The 19876-nt window shown below is 40.6% G+C and overlaps 2 protein-coding genes across 10 annotated transcripts in view; both read right to left on the reverse strand.

Annotated features, from left to right (window-relative positions):
- Positions 1–3539: 3539 nt before the first annotated feature.
- LOC128892315 (serine/threonine-protein phosphatase 4 regulatory subunit 4-like) lies at positions 3540–12519 on the reverse strand. Of its 4 annotated transcripts, none has more exons than XM_054152656.1 (16): positions 12316–12519; positions 11319–11569; positions 11133–11206; positions 10708–10814; positions 10307–10536; positions 10052–10174; positions 9871–9977; positions 9600–9791; positions 9374–9532; positions 9107–9289; positions 8580–9026; positions 8391–8508; positions 8256–8295; positions 8163–8182; positions 8060–8105; positions 3540–7821 (listed from the first exon to the last, which is right to left on the reverse strand). In XM_054152656.1, the coding sequence occupies exons 1-16, from the start codon at positions 12360–12362 to the stop codon at positions 6312–6314; spliced, it is 3654 nt and encodes a 1217-aa protein (XP_054008631.1). In that variant the 5' UTR covers positions 12363–12519; the 3' UTR covers positions 3540–6311. The 4 variants fall into 4 exon arrangements, with proteins under 4 accessions (XP_054008631.1, XP_054008633.1, XP_054008632.1 ...); XM_054152658.1 differs by having other exon boundaries at positions 3540–7401; positions 12316–12518; XM_054152657.1 differs by lacking the exons at positions 10307–10536; positions 10708–10814; positions 11133–11206.
- Positions 12520–13926: 1407 nt separating this feature from the next.
- LOC128892318 (rho GTPase-activating protein 20-like) overlaps positions 13927–19876 on the reverse strand; it is a 223089-nt gene continuing 217139 nt past the window's right edge. For 5 of the 6 annotated variants that reach the window (XM_054152662.1, XM_054152664.1, XM_054152668.1 and 2 more), the window contains 4 exons: positions 18786–18912; positions 17294–17955; positions 16911–17209; positions 13927–16524 (listed from right to left, as the gene is read on the reverse strand). In XM_054152662.1, the coding sequence (XP_054008637.1) occupies positions 15344–16524; positions 16911–17209; positions 17294–17955; positions 18786–18912 (2269 nt within the window). In that variant the 3' untranslated portion in view covers positions 13927–15343. The remainder of the gene's footprint in view (positions 16525–16910; positions 17210–17293; positions 17956–18785; positions 18913–19876) is intronic. The other variant, XM_054152663.1, reaches the window with a different exon arrangement.

Below are 19876 nucleotides of genomic sequence, written 5' to 3' on the forward strand. Positions count from 1 at the left end.
ATTAATAAATAAATAATAATGATACAAGCGCCGAGAGTCCGTTTCACGATACCTCCCACGAATTTAGAACGCATTTCGTCGGGGAGGATTGCAAGAAAAACGAAATTTCGATCGATTACTTTAAAGAGAAACGTTTTTTATAATCAAGGTAAGCGGGTGTGTGTGAGTGAGCGAGGATGATTCACAGAAAAATCATTATAATGGTATGTCCGTAAGTAAATTATAAAATAAAAGGAACTCATACACAGTTTGTAGCGACTCGAGTCACCGATTTATTAAGGAAGTAGAAGAAATAAAGAAATTAAAAGTACTTTCCTCGTGTTTATTGTTCCAACGATCCCCTTTCCTTCAACTTATGTTATTATTTGAAAACTGGAAAGCTTTGTTATACTATTAAAGCGAATTTCAGGTAACGCTACTTTTTTCAATATTTTCTGATACTTTAATTCATTTTGAATCGATTAAAAAGTAATTTGTATTCCACTGCCAGCAGTGTACTACTCTTCCGAAGGTATCTGAAGGGACCCGTAACCTTTTGGAAATGTTCCAGATCACTTCGCGCGGGGTTGAAGGTTACGGAACGACAGTTAGGATAAGCTCAACCATCCGATTTCTACTGAGAAACGATTAAAAGAGCAACCGATGCAACGCACAAAAAATTATCTTAATTCTACGGATAAGAATGAAATTGAAATACTCCGTAGAATAGTCGATTTTAGAGGCTCTAGGCAAATTCCTATGTCGCTTAGAATAACAAATGCGCCGCTGAAAGGAGTGCGATACGTTTCTTCAAGAAAAACGGCAGGTTGCGTAACAAGAAAAGTTCCGATTTATTTGTTCGTAACGTATATTAAAACAGATGTATAATATAATATCGACAGAGCCAATAAAATCTACGATCGCGGTGTTCCTTTTCATTTTTTGTTTGTTTGGTTGTTTTATACGTGTATATATATATGTATATATATATACTCTCTTTACATTTAACTATATTTTTATTACAGATATACCTCACAAAAATACAATTCTTTTTTTATTTTGTTTGTTTCTGTTTTATAACATTCCTTATTCTTTACGGGAACAGTGTGAGTAATAAAAATATCATTCCACGAACGTGAACGCGTCCCTTCTTTTATTGTTTGTTTTATTTTCCTATTCCCTCGTCTGGAAACATATATATTTACATATATGTATACCTCTGCCATCACATGTTGCTCGTTTGCTTGGCAAACCACAGACCATAACAGTTATTTATCCTTTTCTACACGATAAATAAATTACACACACAAAATAAAGAACACGTTGTTTTCTCTCTCGTTTCACGGCCGTGCCAATTTGTCGAATTGTCGACGAACGACGATCCAGATTCCATGATTTACGCGCGCAAATCTACGCGAATACGTGCACACGTGTATATATGTATATAATAACACGTACATAGACATGTAACAGTTTCGGCAATAAAAGTGCTCGTGTTTTTTTTCTTCATCTATGTATACATATAACGAAACGAATACGTTGTTAAGAATAAACGATCGTTTACAGACCCATGTATCGTTTCTGTGTTATGTAACCGTGTCGGTGTTTGGTTGATGTACACGTGTATTTCCGCTCTTCCGTTCTGCATGTACTTACATACGTATATAATTAGATACTGTGTATTGTTTTCTTTTTTCGTTTACTTTCTGGCACAAAAGTTAGTATTACCGTACGGTAGATCTGTACAAAAATAAATCAGCAGCATTTAAGCGATAAATCTTGGCGTATATGTTCAACGTTCCAGAAAAAACATCACTTCCCTCGCGTTCTCTGTTTTCTAATCCTCCTATAAACGCGCTCCTTGTTCAATTTCACTTTTTCCTCGAACCGCGCGTCCCTCTACGGCCCCTAGTTGCATATTTAACAATTTGTTCAGTTTCGTTAAAACATGTATATATGCATTAACATTTTTTTTCTCGCGTATGTGTACATACATAGATATCAGATACATAGTGTATATAACTCTAAGATTCTCTATAAAACTGAAGTTTCGTCACCTGGCGGACACAACGACCGTACCATCTCGTGAAAAACCCCAAATTCTCAGAAGTTGACACGTTAAACGTTATTAATCCAAATTAATATCCCTTTTATTTACGAGTAAAATTACTAATTGAACTTCTCGTTTGGGCTACGCCACTGCGTTGCTCTTATCTCTCTTCTGTTTATTGTTACACACTCCACATTTAAGAAGTAAAAGTAAAATCCAGCTTGATATTCAAAGTGTCGTGAATATAATCACTCTTCAGCATTTTCTGCTTTAAATTGACTCGAGTTGAATCGCGTTTTTTCACCGATCGTACGATCGACGTTTCCCTAAATTTTTCTATCAAAAAATAATAGAACAAGCTTCGCTACGTTATGTAAACGTACGTTAGCGAAGCAACCTCGCTTCGCAATTGAATAACAATTGATCGATAGATCGTGTTCTCTATGCGGAGATCGCTCGTATCTGTTTACTCTCTAAGCGTAAAGTATAATCTACGATCACTCTCGTTAATATTCAAGAATCAAAACACTTCTCTCGATTTGTTGCTTTATACCCCGACGATTTACCGAACCGATGGATTAGTTTCGTTATATTACACTATTACGCTATTAGTTCCAGTTTATGAAATCGTGTTAAAAGATCTCTTAATCGTTGTGTTTTGTTTTTAATGAGATAAATACAAAAATTAATAGTCGGAGTCGAGTAGAGAGTCAGAGTAAAATATGAGCACTGTTTAGGTCGGTCTATCCACTAAATTGTTTCTCTCTATATATATATTCTATCACGTTCAGAATAATTTTTACGATTTTATAAACTGGTTGAATATAATGAAACATCTCTCACGTCTAATACTATTTTAAAAAAAAAAAAAAAAAAAAAAAAAAAAAAAAAAAAAAAAAAAAAAAATAATCTATCACCTGCAGTGATTAATTATTACATAAACCAATAACGGCGAGAAGTGCTGCAATGTTCAAATATTAATCGAAAGTAGATCATCGGTGTTTAGCAACTTGTGCAAGAAAGAAATCTTGTCGTGGAGATTGAAATAATAGTAATTGATCGCCCTGGACGAATTTCTGTACATCATCGGACCGACTAGCAATCTTTACGCATCGCGAGAATCGATACTTGGCAACGAAACGAACGGAGGAAGATAAAAGTAGTCGAAACGAACGAGCATCGAACGTAACGAGCAAGTTAATATAAAAACGTTCGATGCCTCGCTTCTTGAACGATATTCGTATCCTACTGCTACTCTAATTCTCTTTTGTTTTTGTTTTTTTTTTTTCTTAGCTCGATTAACCGAGGCTACGGACGTTAAATATCGTAAAAATCTACCCCCTGGCGACGGTGTTTAACATGGGTGCGCTCGAGAGAGAACTATTTCTGTGATTTTTTACTGCGAATCCATTCGATGGTACCGTTCTCCAGGCGTTGAAATCACCGTGTATTACAATGGCACTTGCGCTGTAAAGCTTACAATGGGTCTACGTATAATGGTACACACAAGTACGTAATGCCTTTTAAGACTTTGTACGTTGTTCAATTTCATACTGTTAGAAATCGTATATCTTTGGCTTCGAAGCGTCTTATATCTCTCATTGTTTCTTTTTTCCCCCCATCACCTGAAAATATATCATCTCTTGAAGCTCAACGAAAATACTCTTGCGAAGATATTACACGTGTTACTCCACATTGTTGCATCGATATAATCCCTTTTTTGTTTGTCGGTATTCATGCGTTTACGCGTTTCCCGAATCTCTTCTCGCGTCTCGGATACAACGGTTGTACAATGTTTATGATATACATGCGTAGACACCTTTCTAAATCGTCTTGGTCAGTCTCTATATGTACATGTTAAGAACGTATGATATTTTTGCGGATATTTCTTATTTAAGACACAACAGAACTCCGGTCTGCAGTACAGTGAAGAGTTCATTCTTTTTTAATACTTTTTCATTAATCGTTTAACGTTTTACGAGGGAATCGAGAATCCCTAAAGACGTGTTGCGAAAATGATACCTTTCCTGGTGGATCTGGTTTGTCGAATAGAAAACGTAATCGGTTGGCGTAAATGCTCCTAAATCGATTAAAATTATCGTACAAGCTAGATATAACTATGTATTCGAGACGTTTTAAATTAAAATCCATAAATATTGCACGCTTCTAAAATATTGCTAGGTCGACTTGTTTGCAATGTTCGATACGTTGCTACGTTCTAAAATGACGATAGAACTATTTCTGTCTCTGCTAAAGCGTTAGAACCTTACGCAATTCGAAACGAAAATAAAAACGAAAGGACGGGTCGCGGAAAAGCAAAATACAAAACGTATCGAGGATTCAAAAGAACACCTTCTTTCGTAGGCATCGCAATTACCCCCTGCATTTACAACTATTTGAGACTAGACCTAGAATTGGCTATTACAATACTGTAACCCTATCATCGTTTTATCTCGTCTTTATCCCCTAATATAATCATCTATTAGAATATATTCAATTAATGAGTAACAACTGCTCTTTAAACTCTATTAACAGTAAGAATAATTCTTTTCGTTCTCTTCGTAGGCCAATACGTATCAGATATGCAGCTATAAAATAAAGTGCAAAATAGTCTTATCTTCTGTTGTTATTTTTCTCACTTTACTCTTAAGGGCATCGACGACAGTCTTGCAACTCAAGCATGCGTGTCTGTTTCGTTTAAATATTTGTCGCGGTGTATCCTTTCGATCGAAGGAGACATTTCATTTTTTTAATTGCGGAAAAGAAATGCGAATCACAAATGCTCGACAGTTGTCACGCGTAACAATCGCGTTAGAAATGCATCGCGAATAATAAATAAGAGCAAAAATGGTTTCGAAGGACTCGTTTCATTCGGCTCGCACGGACTTCGACGCCGATGCAACTTTTCACGCGCGCTTAAACCTGGATGGAACGAATCTCTCGATGCATTCTCCATTTACTATTCGACGCGTCTCGTCCACTTCCAATCTCTTGTCAGATAATACAAATACGTTTAATAACGTATTGATTATTGCCGATCATTGCGAGGACAGTTACAAAGTACACTTGGATGCAACGATATCCCTTTCTTCGAAAACATTCGAGTTTTCCTTCGCGCCTCGACATCTCCTAACAATAGCATGTAACGAGAAACATACCCATCGCGTATGAATAGGAATATATGCATATGTATAATATATATATATATATATAGGCTGTCTACGAGAAGCGACGAAGAACGCAGAAGGCTCTGTGAAAAAGGCACGAGATAACAAACTAGCTAAACAGCCCTCGTAAGTTTTCGAATACCTCGTTAATTCGTCAAAGAAAAATCTTGAGAAACTGTTCGCGAAGTTTACTGTTCTCAGTCGCTACGACGAGAGATGGAATTATTATTTCATCGCTGAACTTGATTAATAGTGCAACGGAATAGCGATGGCTTCGACTCCGTAACGTTAACTTGGTGTTCTTTTTGTTCATTTTTTTAACCTAGGCCCTGATAGCCAACTCTTCATTTTTAATCGGAACTTCCCGAAACGGGGAAGACCCTTGCGCCTGTTAGAGTGAAACGTATGCCAGGATTACTTTTCTGTTTCACTGAAATTAAAGTTACGGAGGCAGGGGCGTTTATTTCACTCCTCGTTCAGTGGCGCACCCAGAAATTTAGCGGAGTTGTAACTAAATATAAACAAAGATGTGATACTTTTCAAGATATTAAAGAAAAAAGTGATTCAACTTTTTTCTTATGTAATAATGAATGTCCTTTAGGATGTATTTAAAACGTTTTTCACCGTTATGTTAAAAATCTAGCAGCTTAAAAATGTTCTTCGTTGAAGTTTCATTCGATGACAGTTTACGTTTTCCTACATCTACGTGTAAAAAAGACGAGATAGTTAAAAGATGGATATTTGTAGCTGAAGTGAGAGGAATGTCCTCTCCTCCCCTGGATGTGCCACTGTCCTCATTGATCGCGATCCTAACGTTCCTCGACCACTGGAAACGCGACTCCCTATTCGACCATGATTGAGATTCTCAACCTACACAGGATATGTAACCTTGAATTTGACAAGAGAATTTACAGATAGAAATGGAAGAGATATGATTCACGGTGATCTCTCGACCAAAATTGTGTGCAGCAAATAAAATGGAACAGAAGCCACGTATACCACAAAATATACTGTTTCTGTATCCAATGATTGAATCGGACGCAGGAATCTTTTCCCCTAGTCTGTTTTCATGGATGCGTTAAACGTGCATTCGTGGTCTCGAATTTCGTCCGTCTCTAAGATTCCCAAAACGGCATACGACACAGCTTCTCTATGTGCACGGGGCTCGACGCCCTGGTGGCTGGAGCGGTTCTACTACGAGGTACAAAACTCCTTACGGGTATTTTGCTAAGTCCCTGATTATGATTCACGTCCAACGTCGAATACCGTCTAAGAGCCCTGCCGAGGCGTTCGCTTGGCGCGTAATCGACCACTTCTAAGCTATGGCATTTCATATTAGGCTTCATCTCCTTCGAATCCCCCGGTTTCAAGCTGAAATTCGCAGAGTGTCGTTTAGTCCTGTCTAGCGTACACTTGGTATGCATAAGCTTTGGCTTATCTTTATCCAACACCAACGAGTTTCGTTTCATCTTCTCGTCTATCGACCTCTCCTGATTAATGGATCCAAACCTTGTTCTCACCATAGACCCAAGATACACCGTATCCTTACTATCCAGCTGTTGTTGATCCTCTTTCCCCAATCTCAAGCCGTCTTCGTAGTCGATCGATGTTCTCCCGTTGTTAGACTGATTAGGTCCGTTTGTTCTTCGTTTAATACAGTTTTCGTATTCGACGGACAACTTCCCCTTGGGTTTCCCTTTGTCGAAACTAGCGGAATGCCGTTTAGTCCTTTCCAACGGGCATTTTGTTTGCAGAACCTTCGGCTTGTCCTTGTCCAAGATCAACGAATTTCGTTTCATCTTTTCGTCCATCGACCTTTCCTGATTCACGCCGAATCCGAATCTTGACCTCATCAGAGGTCCGACGTAGTAGACCTTTTTGCCCAGACTCTCCTTCACCATTCTCAAACCGTCCTCGCAGTCCATCGACGTTCTACCGTTGTTCGACTGATCGACACCGTTGGTTCTCCGTTTGATGCAATCTTCGTATTCGACGGACAAGTTCCCCTTGGGTTTCCCTTTGTCGAAGTTCATTCCGACGCTACGTGAACGCTCAAAGTTGAACAAGGTTCTCCTCTTCGTGAATACAGAGTCTTGCAGGTGAGGTATTTTGGACATGCTCTGCGAGAATTGTGCGGGTATCCGTATACCAGCGTCCACGAGAAATTCGTCATCCGACAGCATCACCGGTATTTCCGGCATCGAGCTACAAGGCCAACAAGAATTATAGTGAGCCGCTTTGGTCAGTGCTCTAAGCATAGCCAGATTAGGAGCACTGGAAAGCGTTCTCGCATTGGCAGTGTCCTTGCTGGCGATGTTAGTAGAGAACTCGCGCGCATAGTCTCGTGTTAGTAGGAAGTTCTGTTGCGACTTTCGTCGGTTCTCTCTCCTGATCGCTAGGAAGACGGATTTAGTGTAATCGGAGCGACAAGAATGGATATTATTCTCCTCCTCGTAGTTGCACTCGTACGTGTCTGGCCATACTATCAACGGCATCGAGCGGTTCTGTTGCACCGCTTGCATCATATCAGAATCATGGCACGGTCCATTGTCAGAGTTAGCATGGGCCGTACTGGCATTCGTGTTAGTATGTCCTAGTCTTTCCCAAGGATGTGTTAGTTGAACTCTGTTAGACGTAAAGCGTGCAGAACTTGACATTAGACTCTTACTGAGAATGTTAGTGGACTAGTAAACAGTTCTACGTTCCGTCAAAACTAAAAATTGTTAGACATGCCTCGATCGAATGCTACAGTTACGTTGTCGATCGATCTTAAACTCGTTATAGTCTTGAATAATTAATATCGTTGAACTAATAAATTAGTATTACGTTCGATTGCAGTAAAATGAATGAAAACCTAGCGTACCTCGCTCTCGATCCTTCACTCGAGTGACGAGGAGATCCGCTGCCTTCTATAACAGATTGCATATATTATGTATTATATTGTTGGTTTTCTTTAAAAAACTTACCTTTTGGCGTTGTCTGCGGCCTGGAAATAATAAAACATATTAAAATAACTGTTAGATGTAAAGATTGTAATTATGATAAGAGTCAAAACTTACATTGTTTTCCCTCCGTTATCAGATGTTCGTCGCCATGTACCTGCAACCATATATAACCGATATTATTTTCGAGAATAATCCATTCATATCTTCATCGTGATATTATATCATTACGAGTTGAACGGTAAAACTTACCCTTTTTCATTCCAGCTCCTCCAGGTGGTGATTTTCCAGTCGCCAGTCCTGATAACCTCTTCTCTTCTTCTAACTTCCTAGCATCCTCTATATCTTGCTTCGTGTGTTTATTTGCTGGCTGCCATAAGATATCTTATTAGCAAGAATAATTCGCGACATAAAATATACTTTTCGTTTAGCAACACTTACCGTTTGACCGTCGTATTTAAGCTTTATTTCATTCAATTTTCGTACAACGGATGCTAATACGGCAATCACGTCTCTGTCCTTCTCGCTGTTCATTAAATGTCCTATAGTAGTCTCTAACGCCGTCAATAACTTTTTATCTGTCGGCATCCATAACTGACTTTTCAATTGTGGCAATAGGGAAACCACTTTAATTCTAATGTTAGCTACGGGATCTTCGGCCAAGTTCAATAAAACGGAAAAAAAATGTTCCTTGAAATACGCGGAAGAGAAAATGTCCATGGCCTCTACCATCATACGAACAAACATCATTCTCACGTAACAGTCAGGACTGTTAGCCAACTCTGTGTATAATTTGCAACGAAGTTCTATCCGTTGAACAGCTTTCATATTGTAACGTAAAAGAAAAAGATACAATGTTCCCGCAGCAAGGCGTACGGGTATCGGCCTCTAAAATTAAACAAGAAAATAGAATTATTGTTTTGTATCTTTGAAAGGTATCAAAGCGTACCGATATTCTTTCAACTTACAGCATGTAATATTCTGAAAAAAGCCATTGGCACAAAATATGAGTATATAAAATCACTTGGAAAATATTTCGCTATTATCTCAAGCTGCGAATGCATTAGTGCAGTTAATCTCCAATTGTGTGTAGATGATATTTCTGCTTCGCATTTCAATAACGCTCTGCCTATTTCCGTAAGGGTAGAATCCTGCATTTGATAAATAATGCCATGTGAATAAAGCGAATACAATAAAATAGAGGAACATGTGATACGAAGAGACGTGATACAAACCATTCTATCAACACCAATAGTTTGACTTTCGGCTAAACAATCAAGCGTTAATCCTATGTGAGGAACTAAACCTTGTAGAACTTCTTCAGAGTCATCCTTTAATAATTTTATTAGGTCTGATTTTATGCGACCATTCTTTGGACCCAATACCTTGGCCACCTTTGCGTGAAATCACAAGTATAAGCATAAAATTATGTAGTATTTTATGTATTAAATAAAAACTCACTTCATGAATTCCACCTGCTACTGTTTTTCTGACCATATAATAATGATCGCCCGCCAATGCGTTAAACGTAATAAGTAATGCATCTGTATCATCCGCGGAATTTGATACAAAGAGAAACATTGCAGGTAAATTATAAGCGCAACACCTTCTGCATTCCATATATTTCTCATCTTCGGCTGGATTACTAGTTATCTAAAATTGTGTGATACGCGGGAGGAACTTAATTTAAACCCAATGTATTTTATGCGAATTTTTAGTTATATATACTCACAAACAAAAGGTGAGGTTTGGACTCTTTTTTCATCGAAACAATACCCATCTGTGCAAGTTGTTGAAAATATTTTAGAAACCACGTCTTTTCCGTGGGTATTAAGCATTCTAAAATATTTAATAAGTAGTATCATTTTGTCGTGGATACGAGAACAAAAATGTCTCGAAAGAAAAATTCTTACTTTCCAATCCAAGTACGAGTTTTCCAAACTCCTGGGCAATGATGCATATCACATTATCGTCCAATTTCATTGCGTTTTCGCATAATTTTTTAACAAGTGGCACTATGGTAGTTTTTATTGTATCTGTAAAGGACCATTGCAACAAATCATATCTTGATTCCAAAAGAATCGCATCTATGGGTTCATCTCGATATCTTTCACTACTAAAAACTTGGAATGCTTAATGAATAATGCACAACTAGTCATCAAGCATACCTTCCTGAAGATGAGGTAGCAAGTACACTATTGTCTGTACAGAGGTGCATCTTACATTGCTTTCTTCGTCGCTTGCTAATTCTACGAGAGATGGTAACAAAGCAGGTTTTACAGACTCAGCACCAAGGCCTTCGGCAACAAAACGTAGCTGCAAGCAGATACTAGCTCGTACTTCGCTATTTACATCCTGACAGAGGGAATGTACCGTTGGTAGAACTTCCTTCTGTATCCTGACAACAATTTTAATACGTATACTTATTTAACGACTCTATCAGGAAACGAAACTATTTTTAGTGCTTTCGGCAATCTAACATTTCCGTGTAATTCATTGAAAAATATCGTTTGAAAATTTGTAGCCTTTGCGAGAAAAGTTACCGAACATCGTGGAAAGTCATACTCACATAGAAGAATCAAATCTTGTACAAATTTTTCCTAGTAACCTGCTGCATGTTACCCTGGAGTAGATAGGTTGCGACAATTGTCCTTTGATTATAGTCAATGGAAGAATCTGTACGATTTTATTTCTATTATTATCAAATCGATATTGCGATCGTATTAAATTTAAATAGCATTTAATGTTTAATAGATAATTGTATCATCGAAACTGTATAAAAATAGAGAACAACCGTTTGTAATAAATGAATTTTGACAGAGTACTTGATGCTTAGTCTAGCGTGGAATAATAAAATTAAATCAATTTTATTACTAATATCCTACAAGTTTAATATTACAAAGTTGTATATATGCTACTCGAACAACAATACAATTTGCCTTTCTAAATTGTAATGTTTCCTAGATATCAATTTCTAAGATTGTCTATACGAACCTGCGATCTTATAACTTCTACCGGCAGTAACTCTATCGCATCCAGTAAGGTCTCCAGCCATGCATCACAAACAACTTTAAATGTATATATACATGTTAAGTTATGTAGAGTAACAGCAAATGCATGAAACTGTCAATACGGGTTGAGCTAGCAACTCTATTATACAAGCAGACAGAATTAGTTTACCTGGATCACGACTGTCAAGCGAATTTAATATACTTTGAAGGAATGTTTGACTAAAGACGTTATGGTTGACAAGTTTCTGCTCTAATATCGTTTTGAATGTCGATGAAGCTGCAAGGTGAAACTCTGTGGATGCTGTAGGCAGCGATTGCTGCATTTTTGGTACCACACGGGACATACATGATTGCGTGTCCGTAGCTAAGAGGCTTGGTAAATTGTGTATAACGCTGAGTTTTTGAAAATCATCGCCTTTCCTGGAATAATTACACATGCCAGGATAGTATGAAATATAAACCAGCAATCACACTACTACATATAACTTACTACGAAGAGATAAATGGAAAATAGGATTCAATTATAGATGTAATTATTCTCAAAGTTTACTCTAATAAATTATCAAATAAATCGTTTTATTTGTTTAACGTGAAACTATGTATCATCATCGATTCTATAAAAATAACTGCGTCATCGTACCCGCGTTATTTTCCTTAAATGTATGCAAACTCCAAGGACGGAAATCTTTGCATAACACATCCTTTTTGAGTATGCGTCGGTACAGTTTGCATAGGTGCAATGTTTACATACGAACGCAGTCGCATTCTTGTGTATCTCGCGTATTTGACGATTCAACAAACACGCTATTATTAAGAATTTAATGAGGAAAAAGAAAAAGAACGAAGACAACCGAAAATGCTGTCAACTTGTCGAATAACCTACACCGAAGAGATTGTCACGGTCTACGATTAAGGTCCTCCGGATCATTGCATACAAGTTACTCGTACGTAGAATGTCATTTCTTACGAGTGGATGTCTTTAAAGGAGTATAATTAGCGATGCTTAGACGAAAGGACAGTACACTCCTTGAACGACGCCGCGTTATTTTTAGGAATTCGTCTATGGATTGGTACGAAAGGGAAACAGCATAGAAGGAAAGGAAATACGGGCCGATCGCGGGCACTCGGTTTTTCTAAACTAAAAACTACGTTGTCCAGTTACTCACAGGTCCAATACGCTCTCGTACGGAGCTTTATCTTCCTCTTGCAACATTTTCGCCGCGCATTTTATTCAACGATACACCGAATAGCGTCGCGACGACCGATTGATTCTCTTACGTAGTCGACGATACACGCGTACGCACTCTCCTGACGCATTTGACGCAAGAAAAATAACACGACGGAACGTGGATGACAACTAAACTGGGCTCCGAGTCGGACTCCAAGGTATCGATTATATCTGACTTTGTCGTACGAGACCGCGAGCGCGGCCGAACCTCGCCGAGATCGTCCGAGCGCAGCCTACGTGCGCATCTCGTCGGTGACACACACGTAAACGCAGCGTCGCGCGTAATACAATAGAGATGCGACGCGTCGATCGGGAACCGATGTTGTGTAATCGTAAATCTATGGAGTCACCTCGCGATTTTCGCGCAATGATGCGTATCGATTCTGGGAGTGTCGCACATTTCTAAGAAAAATAAATACCGCTTATACTATGATGGAACGCTATTGTTCACTTGTCGCGCAAGGCGAAGGATAATTCGATCGCGATCAAGGTGCCCCCACCCCCCTTTCAGATCCAAGCTTCGATTACTGTGATATGTAAAGCAAACTGTAAGCACTTATTTTCCTCTTTTTATTTCTGGTATGATAATTGTCAATTCGGGACTTAATTAGTCGCGTGTACGGAAGCGATTCATGCACAGAAATTGCAAGCATCATTGTCGTTCGGAGACAATGGCATACTAGGGAACGTGGGGGTACAGGAAATTATGTTATCCTCGGAAATTTATCAAAATTTGTTTCGGTATTTGAAGAAACAAGGCCCAGGGTTGCACTATTGCTTAATTTAAACTTGTTTATAATCGTTACTTAGTTCCACATAGAATTAATTAATCGCGGAACAACTTTGATACGATAATCGCGCGGCGATTACGTAGTCCAATTCAAGGCTTTGTACGGTGAATTGTCGTCGGAGCAGTGTGCGGGAAATTGCTATTATTATGAAGCCCCAAGGATACTATTCTGTGAAGATCACGCAACCCGGGAATACTCCGTAACGCCAATGACTCGATTAAGAGAAATGTTTTATCGAAGGAACAAATAAGTCATTTGTTATACGTGCTACATACTCGATTCACTTACGACAAAAGATAAATCGCTCTGTCTATGGGCCGTTTCTCCAAATTAGCGTCCAAGCTGTGCTTTTTCAGTTGCTCTTCATTCTATTGACGTATAGGTTATCAGTCGATCGGGTATTTCTAATAAAACAAACTGTCATTAACACGTACTCTTATATCGGGAATGGGCATGTCTAATTGCAGGCTAGCGAATTCCTCGTAGTCCATAATCGGTCCGCGTTGCATCATTGCGGTAATCGTATATATTACACCGTTTGTTTGAAACAATTTACCAGAAACGGGAACCCGTTTGTTCAGGTCGTATGCAAGCGGAAGTAACGAGTGAAATAAAAAAAAAAAGAAAAAAGAAACACGATCATTCGATGATTTTCAAGAATGCCCATTGATATTCCGTGGGTTACACGCCGCTCGCTCGCGAGATTACGTCGCGGTATACGAGAAATGAATATTGACAACTCCTCGAAGACAGGCAACTCTATAAAATACGAAATATATTTAACCTTTCATAGCATGTCGTATAATTTAGATGAAGTATACATACCTTACAGGCGTTGCGTAGTGCGTGTATCGCGTGATACGCTTAGCGTTATAAAAGATTACAAGTTTTACAATTACGAATATTTACAAAAAAGAAAAAAAAATGAAAATGTTTGGATTTAATTAAAACGCTTCCGACAACTTCTGGTGTATATCTTATTGACTTAAGATAATCGCGCTTGCATTCGCGATACGAAGTACTATACGATTTATACGTTCTAAAATTAAAAAGAAGGGATGAAGAAAGGAGTGATAATTAATAAGTAACAGAGAAAGAGAGAATGAGAAAGAGAAGAAAGACAGAGATGGGGAACGAGTTATATAAATTGTCGTGTTTATTCCGCGGTGAACTAATTTCCAGTTAGAAAAGTTTAGAAAGAGGAAACGAGACGCGAATGTACATACATAGCGAGGAGGAAACCTGATGAAACGCGACGAGGCGATAAGTCGACGCTGTTTTGTTGGCTCGAAACGAGTCTACGAACGATCTCAAACTCGTGAGACACTTTAAAGATGTGCGTATCGACTACGTGAACGTATTCGAGGATGAACGCAAAGACGACGAATGGAAAACGAGGATCTCCACTCTCGACGCGGTTGTGATAAAATTTACATTTCATTATCGGCGGTTCGTTCTGCGGATCGACGAAATTTTTATGTTTTTCTCGAACTCTATAGGCCAGCATTCGTTCAAACATCCGCGGGGACCCTTTGTTCCTTTATTTGATCTTTTATCAACGATGCGCGGTTTATGCATTGCTTATACACACATGTATATTATATTATATATATATATATATTTTTACAGCTATTCTCGATCGCGTATAAAAAGAGAATTACGAATAATATCATCTCGACGCAAGTCTTGTCCGCTACAGTCTATACTTAATATAACATTTCTATAATGAAGTCTAATAAAAAGAAAACCTTACGGTTAAGGCTCGTGGAAGCACCCTGAATCACTGTGTAACACAGTTTATCGCTAAAACTCGTCAAAGATCGATAGCGCGCGGTTTGACTTTGTTGCGGGCGTAATCCGTAACGCCACTCCGTATGGAGAATTTCTCCATTATTCCCTACCCAATTTTCTCCGTTTCGCTTTCGACCAAACTACGGACAAAGTAACCATTCTCTGTTCCGTTCGACGAGGACGACGTTAATTAGATATCATACATGTATCGCCTACTGTCTCTCAAAATATCGTGCATGCGTTCCAGTTTGGACTAGTTTCTGTCGTAACGAGACCACGTTTACATCAGCCAACATGTATATACGTGTTCCCGGCCAGCGACATTCGGCACTTTGATTTCGTCGAGGTGCACATAGACGGGCAGCGTCTCAGACTTTTATCGTCTCAGACGTAGCTCTCATCGTCTACGACCGATCTACCGTATCCCAGGTGCCTCGTGGCTACCGAGGCACGAGGTTGAGGCGGTGGCCGATAAGGAGGCGGTGGCGGAAGGGACCTCGACCTTCCTGCCACTTTGTGCCTGTCTTCCAAATTCATGTGCACCGGTGGCAAATGCCTCAATCTCGGTGGCAAGGGTGGCGGTGTGTCTGGCCACGTTCTTTCCTCTTCTTCATCCTCGTCGCCGTATAAATCGATCGCCTCGGCTTGCTTAAACGAATACAAATCGTTTCTCTCCCTCGAGCTATATATCTCGTTCGTTCTGTCCCTGTTCCCGTAGATGCTACTCTCGGATTCGTATCTCTCGGTACGCGTGCTCTCTTTGTTGACGTATATCTCGCTCTTCACCTTCTTGAACTCGTAGAGATCGCTACTCGAGTGGTAGCTACCGTTTTGGGAAACGGGAGAGTCTCGATTGACGTACACTTCTGATTTGACCTTCTTGAACTCGTTGAATCTCTCCTTCTTGAATTCGTATCTGTCACTAGACAACGATGCATCCCCAGATAAATCCTGTTCCGAATTGTGAACTGAGACTCGCTCCGTGCAGATGTCCTGTTGCGACGCTCTCTCGTACTCTGACCTGAGGTCGCGCGTTATGTCCAATTGGGACGATCTGTAAATGTCTTTGCAGTTCTCCACGTTCTCCTTCATCGAGTCTTGTCTGAGATACTCCCTACCGTAGATGTCTTTCTCGTCGAACCTCTCCTTGCGGTGGTGGTCGTGCTCGTCGAGTTTCGTCCGCGGCGTTCTCTTCAGCTGAGCTCTCAGCCAGTCCTGTCTCTGAAAATTCGGATTCGGATAACCAATGCTATTCTTCTCCTCTCTAAAACCACCGTGTTCCACGGCGCTCGAGTGATGATTGTTCGCCGTGTATCCGTTTATTCTCTCCTCCCATCCACCGTAAACGCGAATGTACGATTTGCTAACGGACTTGTCTTCCTTGCTTATGGATTTGTCGAAGCTTGATGACGAGGCGTTCACGGCGGAGTCCTCGGATCCCACTGGCGACTCTGGAATGAACAGCTGGCAATCGGACAGGGTCAACCCGGAGTCTCTCGAAAGAGACATGTGGTCTTTTCGCGGTGGCTCCGTCAGGTCCAGGCTGTCCAGGGAAAGCCCACCTGCTGCAACGAGAAAAGTTCCTCAGTGGATTATGAAAACGCTATTATCGAAACGAAGTAGCAAGGATAGATCCGTCCAGAGAACGTAGCCTTCTTTAATAAGAAATACGAGAACATGTGGCCAAGATGACTGTGACATTGGTTGTTTCTCTTGAACCAGCATTAACTTCTGTTGTATCTTTTAAAAGTTAGAAAAACAGTCCACAACTTCGAAGAGTAAGTGGACAACCAGCAACACAGTTCTTTTAGGTTCTTGTAAATAGATACTGGAGTTAAAAAATCTATAAATAGGCTCGGATAGTAAGTGTAGATAAATAAGTGAAGGTACCCCCTCTGTACAGGTCTCCCCTGTCTGGAAGAAAAGAACGATCGAAGGAAAGTGTACTCACAGTGAAGGCTGTCGGTGCTCTCTTCGGCTCCGCTGTCGCTGCGCTCCTCCCCGAGGAGTTGCGTGACGCCTTCGCCGAACAGAACTTCGCAGTGACGGATCAGCATTTCCGTCAACGTGGGAATCGACCTGCTCTGGTTCACCGAAGGATTAGGCGACCAGAGTAAGCTGGGTCCGCAGCATACACCGAGATTGCTGGCGCACATGAGATTGTGCTTCGACCTTCGTGCCACGTGGTGCAGAACGCATATCAGATGCGACAGGAGGGTGTAATTCGCTTTGGGCAATCTATCTAAAATACTGAAAAGACCAAAACATTGTTCGTTAGCTATCATACAAATGCACAAGCTCAGTAGCTTTGGACAAGAATAAAATAATCCTCACTTCTTAATAGTTTGAATAGGATTTGGCGTGTCCAAGCTATCCATCCACAGAGGGAAGAGATGAGAGGTTAGCAGAGGATCCGGTAAAGACCTCAAGAAATCTTTGAGCAGGGCCGCCACCGCTATGATCGGCGCGTCCTCGAGGCAATTCGGGTCACCGGTTGATTCGATCTGATCTCGTAACTCGCGGACGATCCTGACGTTCGCGGACTTTCGAAAAATCCCTTGCGTGAAGGGACCTTTGGCGAACAGCTGCTGCAGCATCACTAGGACGGGTTTCGGTAGTCCGTTTTCGTCGAGTCTAGACAAATTTACTCCGAACAGGCTCGGATTTAGAGATAGAGATCTCCTCAATAATCCAGTGATCTTCGACTTGTTCTTTTTCACTGGTGACTTGGGCACGGGCCTGAGGATGAAGTGGCAGGTATCGTGTCCGCTCTTGTTACAGTGCTCCAGGTCGAAACCCTCCTCTGCGGACAAGGTATGTCGCAGATTCGAGAGTTTCACGGCAAAGGGTCTCTCGTGACCTATCAGAGGATAGGGTGCCTCGTCCGCGGACGTCCTGGCCCACAACTGAAACGGGCCTTGGAGATCCAGAAGACGCGTGGCTAGGTTCACGCAGGCTCCTGCCGTCATTTCGGATCCCACCATTATCGTCTTACACTGTGAACACATGGGAGGTAGCAGATGCAGCTTTCAGTGGATAAACGAATACATAAGTTAAATATTTCACGAGGGGCTGAAGCTATCAGATGCGCATTATCACGAGTCGACCTCTGTAGTTTTTCCTTTTTGAAGGAGATCTTCAACGGAAACACTCACACTCATCCACGCCTGTTTTTCATTCACTTGTGTATTCCTATTTCTTTTTTTCTTACTTCGCACCTTAGCCGTCGTCCAAGAAGCTACGACAGTTCTACGTCCAAGTCTTCGAGCTTCGACTTGTCCACGTGGGGGTTTCCTCTTTCATTCCTTTCAATTTTCAAGCACTCCGCTTCGTCCACACGCTTTCACGCATACTCCTTATATACCACTACCGCATTTTCCCCGATTCTACGCGTGTTTGTAGGAATAACAATCGCGCCACATCGCGAAAAACACATCACGATGTTGTTATAACGAGACCACTATGCGTTCGAGTCGATTAGCTTCCGGCAATCGTAAGGAGGTACTCTGGTAGGTTCGATAGCAACGTCGAGCTGGTTCGCGCGTGTTTAAATGCAACACGTTGGTCGATAATGAACGCTTCGGCCGAGGGAACACGTCGATAAAGTCCAAGAGATAGAGGGAAGCTCTTTTTAGCAGGAGCGATCCACTCGACGTTGACGTCAATGATATAAAAGGGGCATCTCGAGCGAAGAATGCCTCCAGGAAGGTCAACCGATCGAACCTCCCCTCTCTTCGAAGGGGGATGCGCGAAGAATGGACCGCGAAGGCGTGACCGCGTGTATATCTCTGCGTTCTCCGCAGGCGGGGAAGAGGGCTGCACTTACGTATTCCGTGTTCGTGTCACTGTCGTGATACACGACTTGAATGTTTGTATCCGGCGGCTCCTTCATACTCTCCTCTCGTACCAGCTCGGTCAGACGTCCCCACCAGAGATCCCTGGCTGCAGCAGTCCTGAAAGAAAGAAATAAACGCTGATACGTTGTGATTCGAACGACCCACGGGCTACCGAAGTACGAATCTCGAGTGATCCCACGCTCTCCTCCTTTTGCCAACGCGACTTTTTCGTTTCGCCTCGCCTCAGGGACGTGTTTACCACGACGCTGAAAAAGCGTCTCAGAAGAAGCCCTCGAAGGCCTCTTATACATTGAGCTTTTAATTCGACTGTTATACTATTGGAGAGCATGGAGAAGAAACTGTTTTCTTTTTTAAATTTTACTGACATAATGAATTTAAATGAAACATTTTATATACGTGACACGATGAGCAAAGCTTTTGCAATATTCTACATACAGTGTGTTTCGTTTATCTAGCAAAGTAAATATGTCGTGACGCACTGAAGTTACAAAAAAATTTATTTACAAAAATTGTTCGGTTTGTAGGGTACAATCGTATGATGTCATTTTTTTCGGGCCTGGAATAGTAGGAAGGGGGGATTTCAAAGTCAAAATAAGTTTTTTAAATGGAACTATATATTTTTTTTTCATGGCCTGATAGCTTTTTTCGAAACGAATTCAACGGTATATCACATTATTTAATTTGCTGTCTCCAAACGTTAGAAATTATATTATAAACTTGTGACGTTTTGAGTAGGTAATGGTAGGACATATCGGGTTGCCGCGACTATTAGCTGTAACACTGTTGTCATTTGTTTTGATGAGTTGTGATATTTGGCTCGAGTCTCATTTATTTTAGTTGAGAAAGTGCAATACTAGAGATTAGTTCTGTTTGGTGTTTTCGAAATTATTGATTTCCAAAAAATGTCCTTAACACTTCAGGAAAATGCCGAATTAGTTCGTCTGCGTGTTGATAGATATTTATCCTATGCCAAAGTCGCTCGGGAATTTCATAGATGGCATCCTTGTCAACAAATGCCAACAGTGTCAACAATAAGAAACATTGTTAATTTATTCAAACA

This window comes from Hylaeus anthracinus, unplaced genomic scaffold, assembly GCF_026225885.1.
Source record: "Hylaeus anthracinus isolate JK02 unplaced genomic scaffold, UHH_iyHylAnth1.0_haploid 12002, whole genome shotgun sequence".
NCBI classification, from domain to species: domain Eukaryota; kingdom Metazoa; phylum Arthropoda; class Insecta; order Hymenoptera; family Colletidae; genus Hylaeus; species Hylaeus anthracinus.

What these genes read in the sequence shown, in the direction of transcription:
- LOC128892315 (XM_054152656.1), bottom strand. Translation starts at nt 12,362, where the DNA reads ATGTTGCAAGAGGAAGATAAAGCTCCGTACGAGAGCGTATTGGACCT. An exon ending in GCTTGACAGTCGTGATCCAG is followed by an intron (nt 11,207 to 11,318) that starts GTAAACTAATTC and finishes ATACATTTAAAG; the next exon opens with TTGTTTGTGATGCATGGCTG. An exon ending in GCCGCAGACAACGCCAAAAG is followed by an intron (nt 8,106 to 8,162) that starts GTAAGTTTTTTA and finishes AATCTGTTATAG; the next exon opens with AAGGCAGCGGATCTCCTCGT.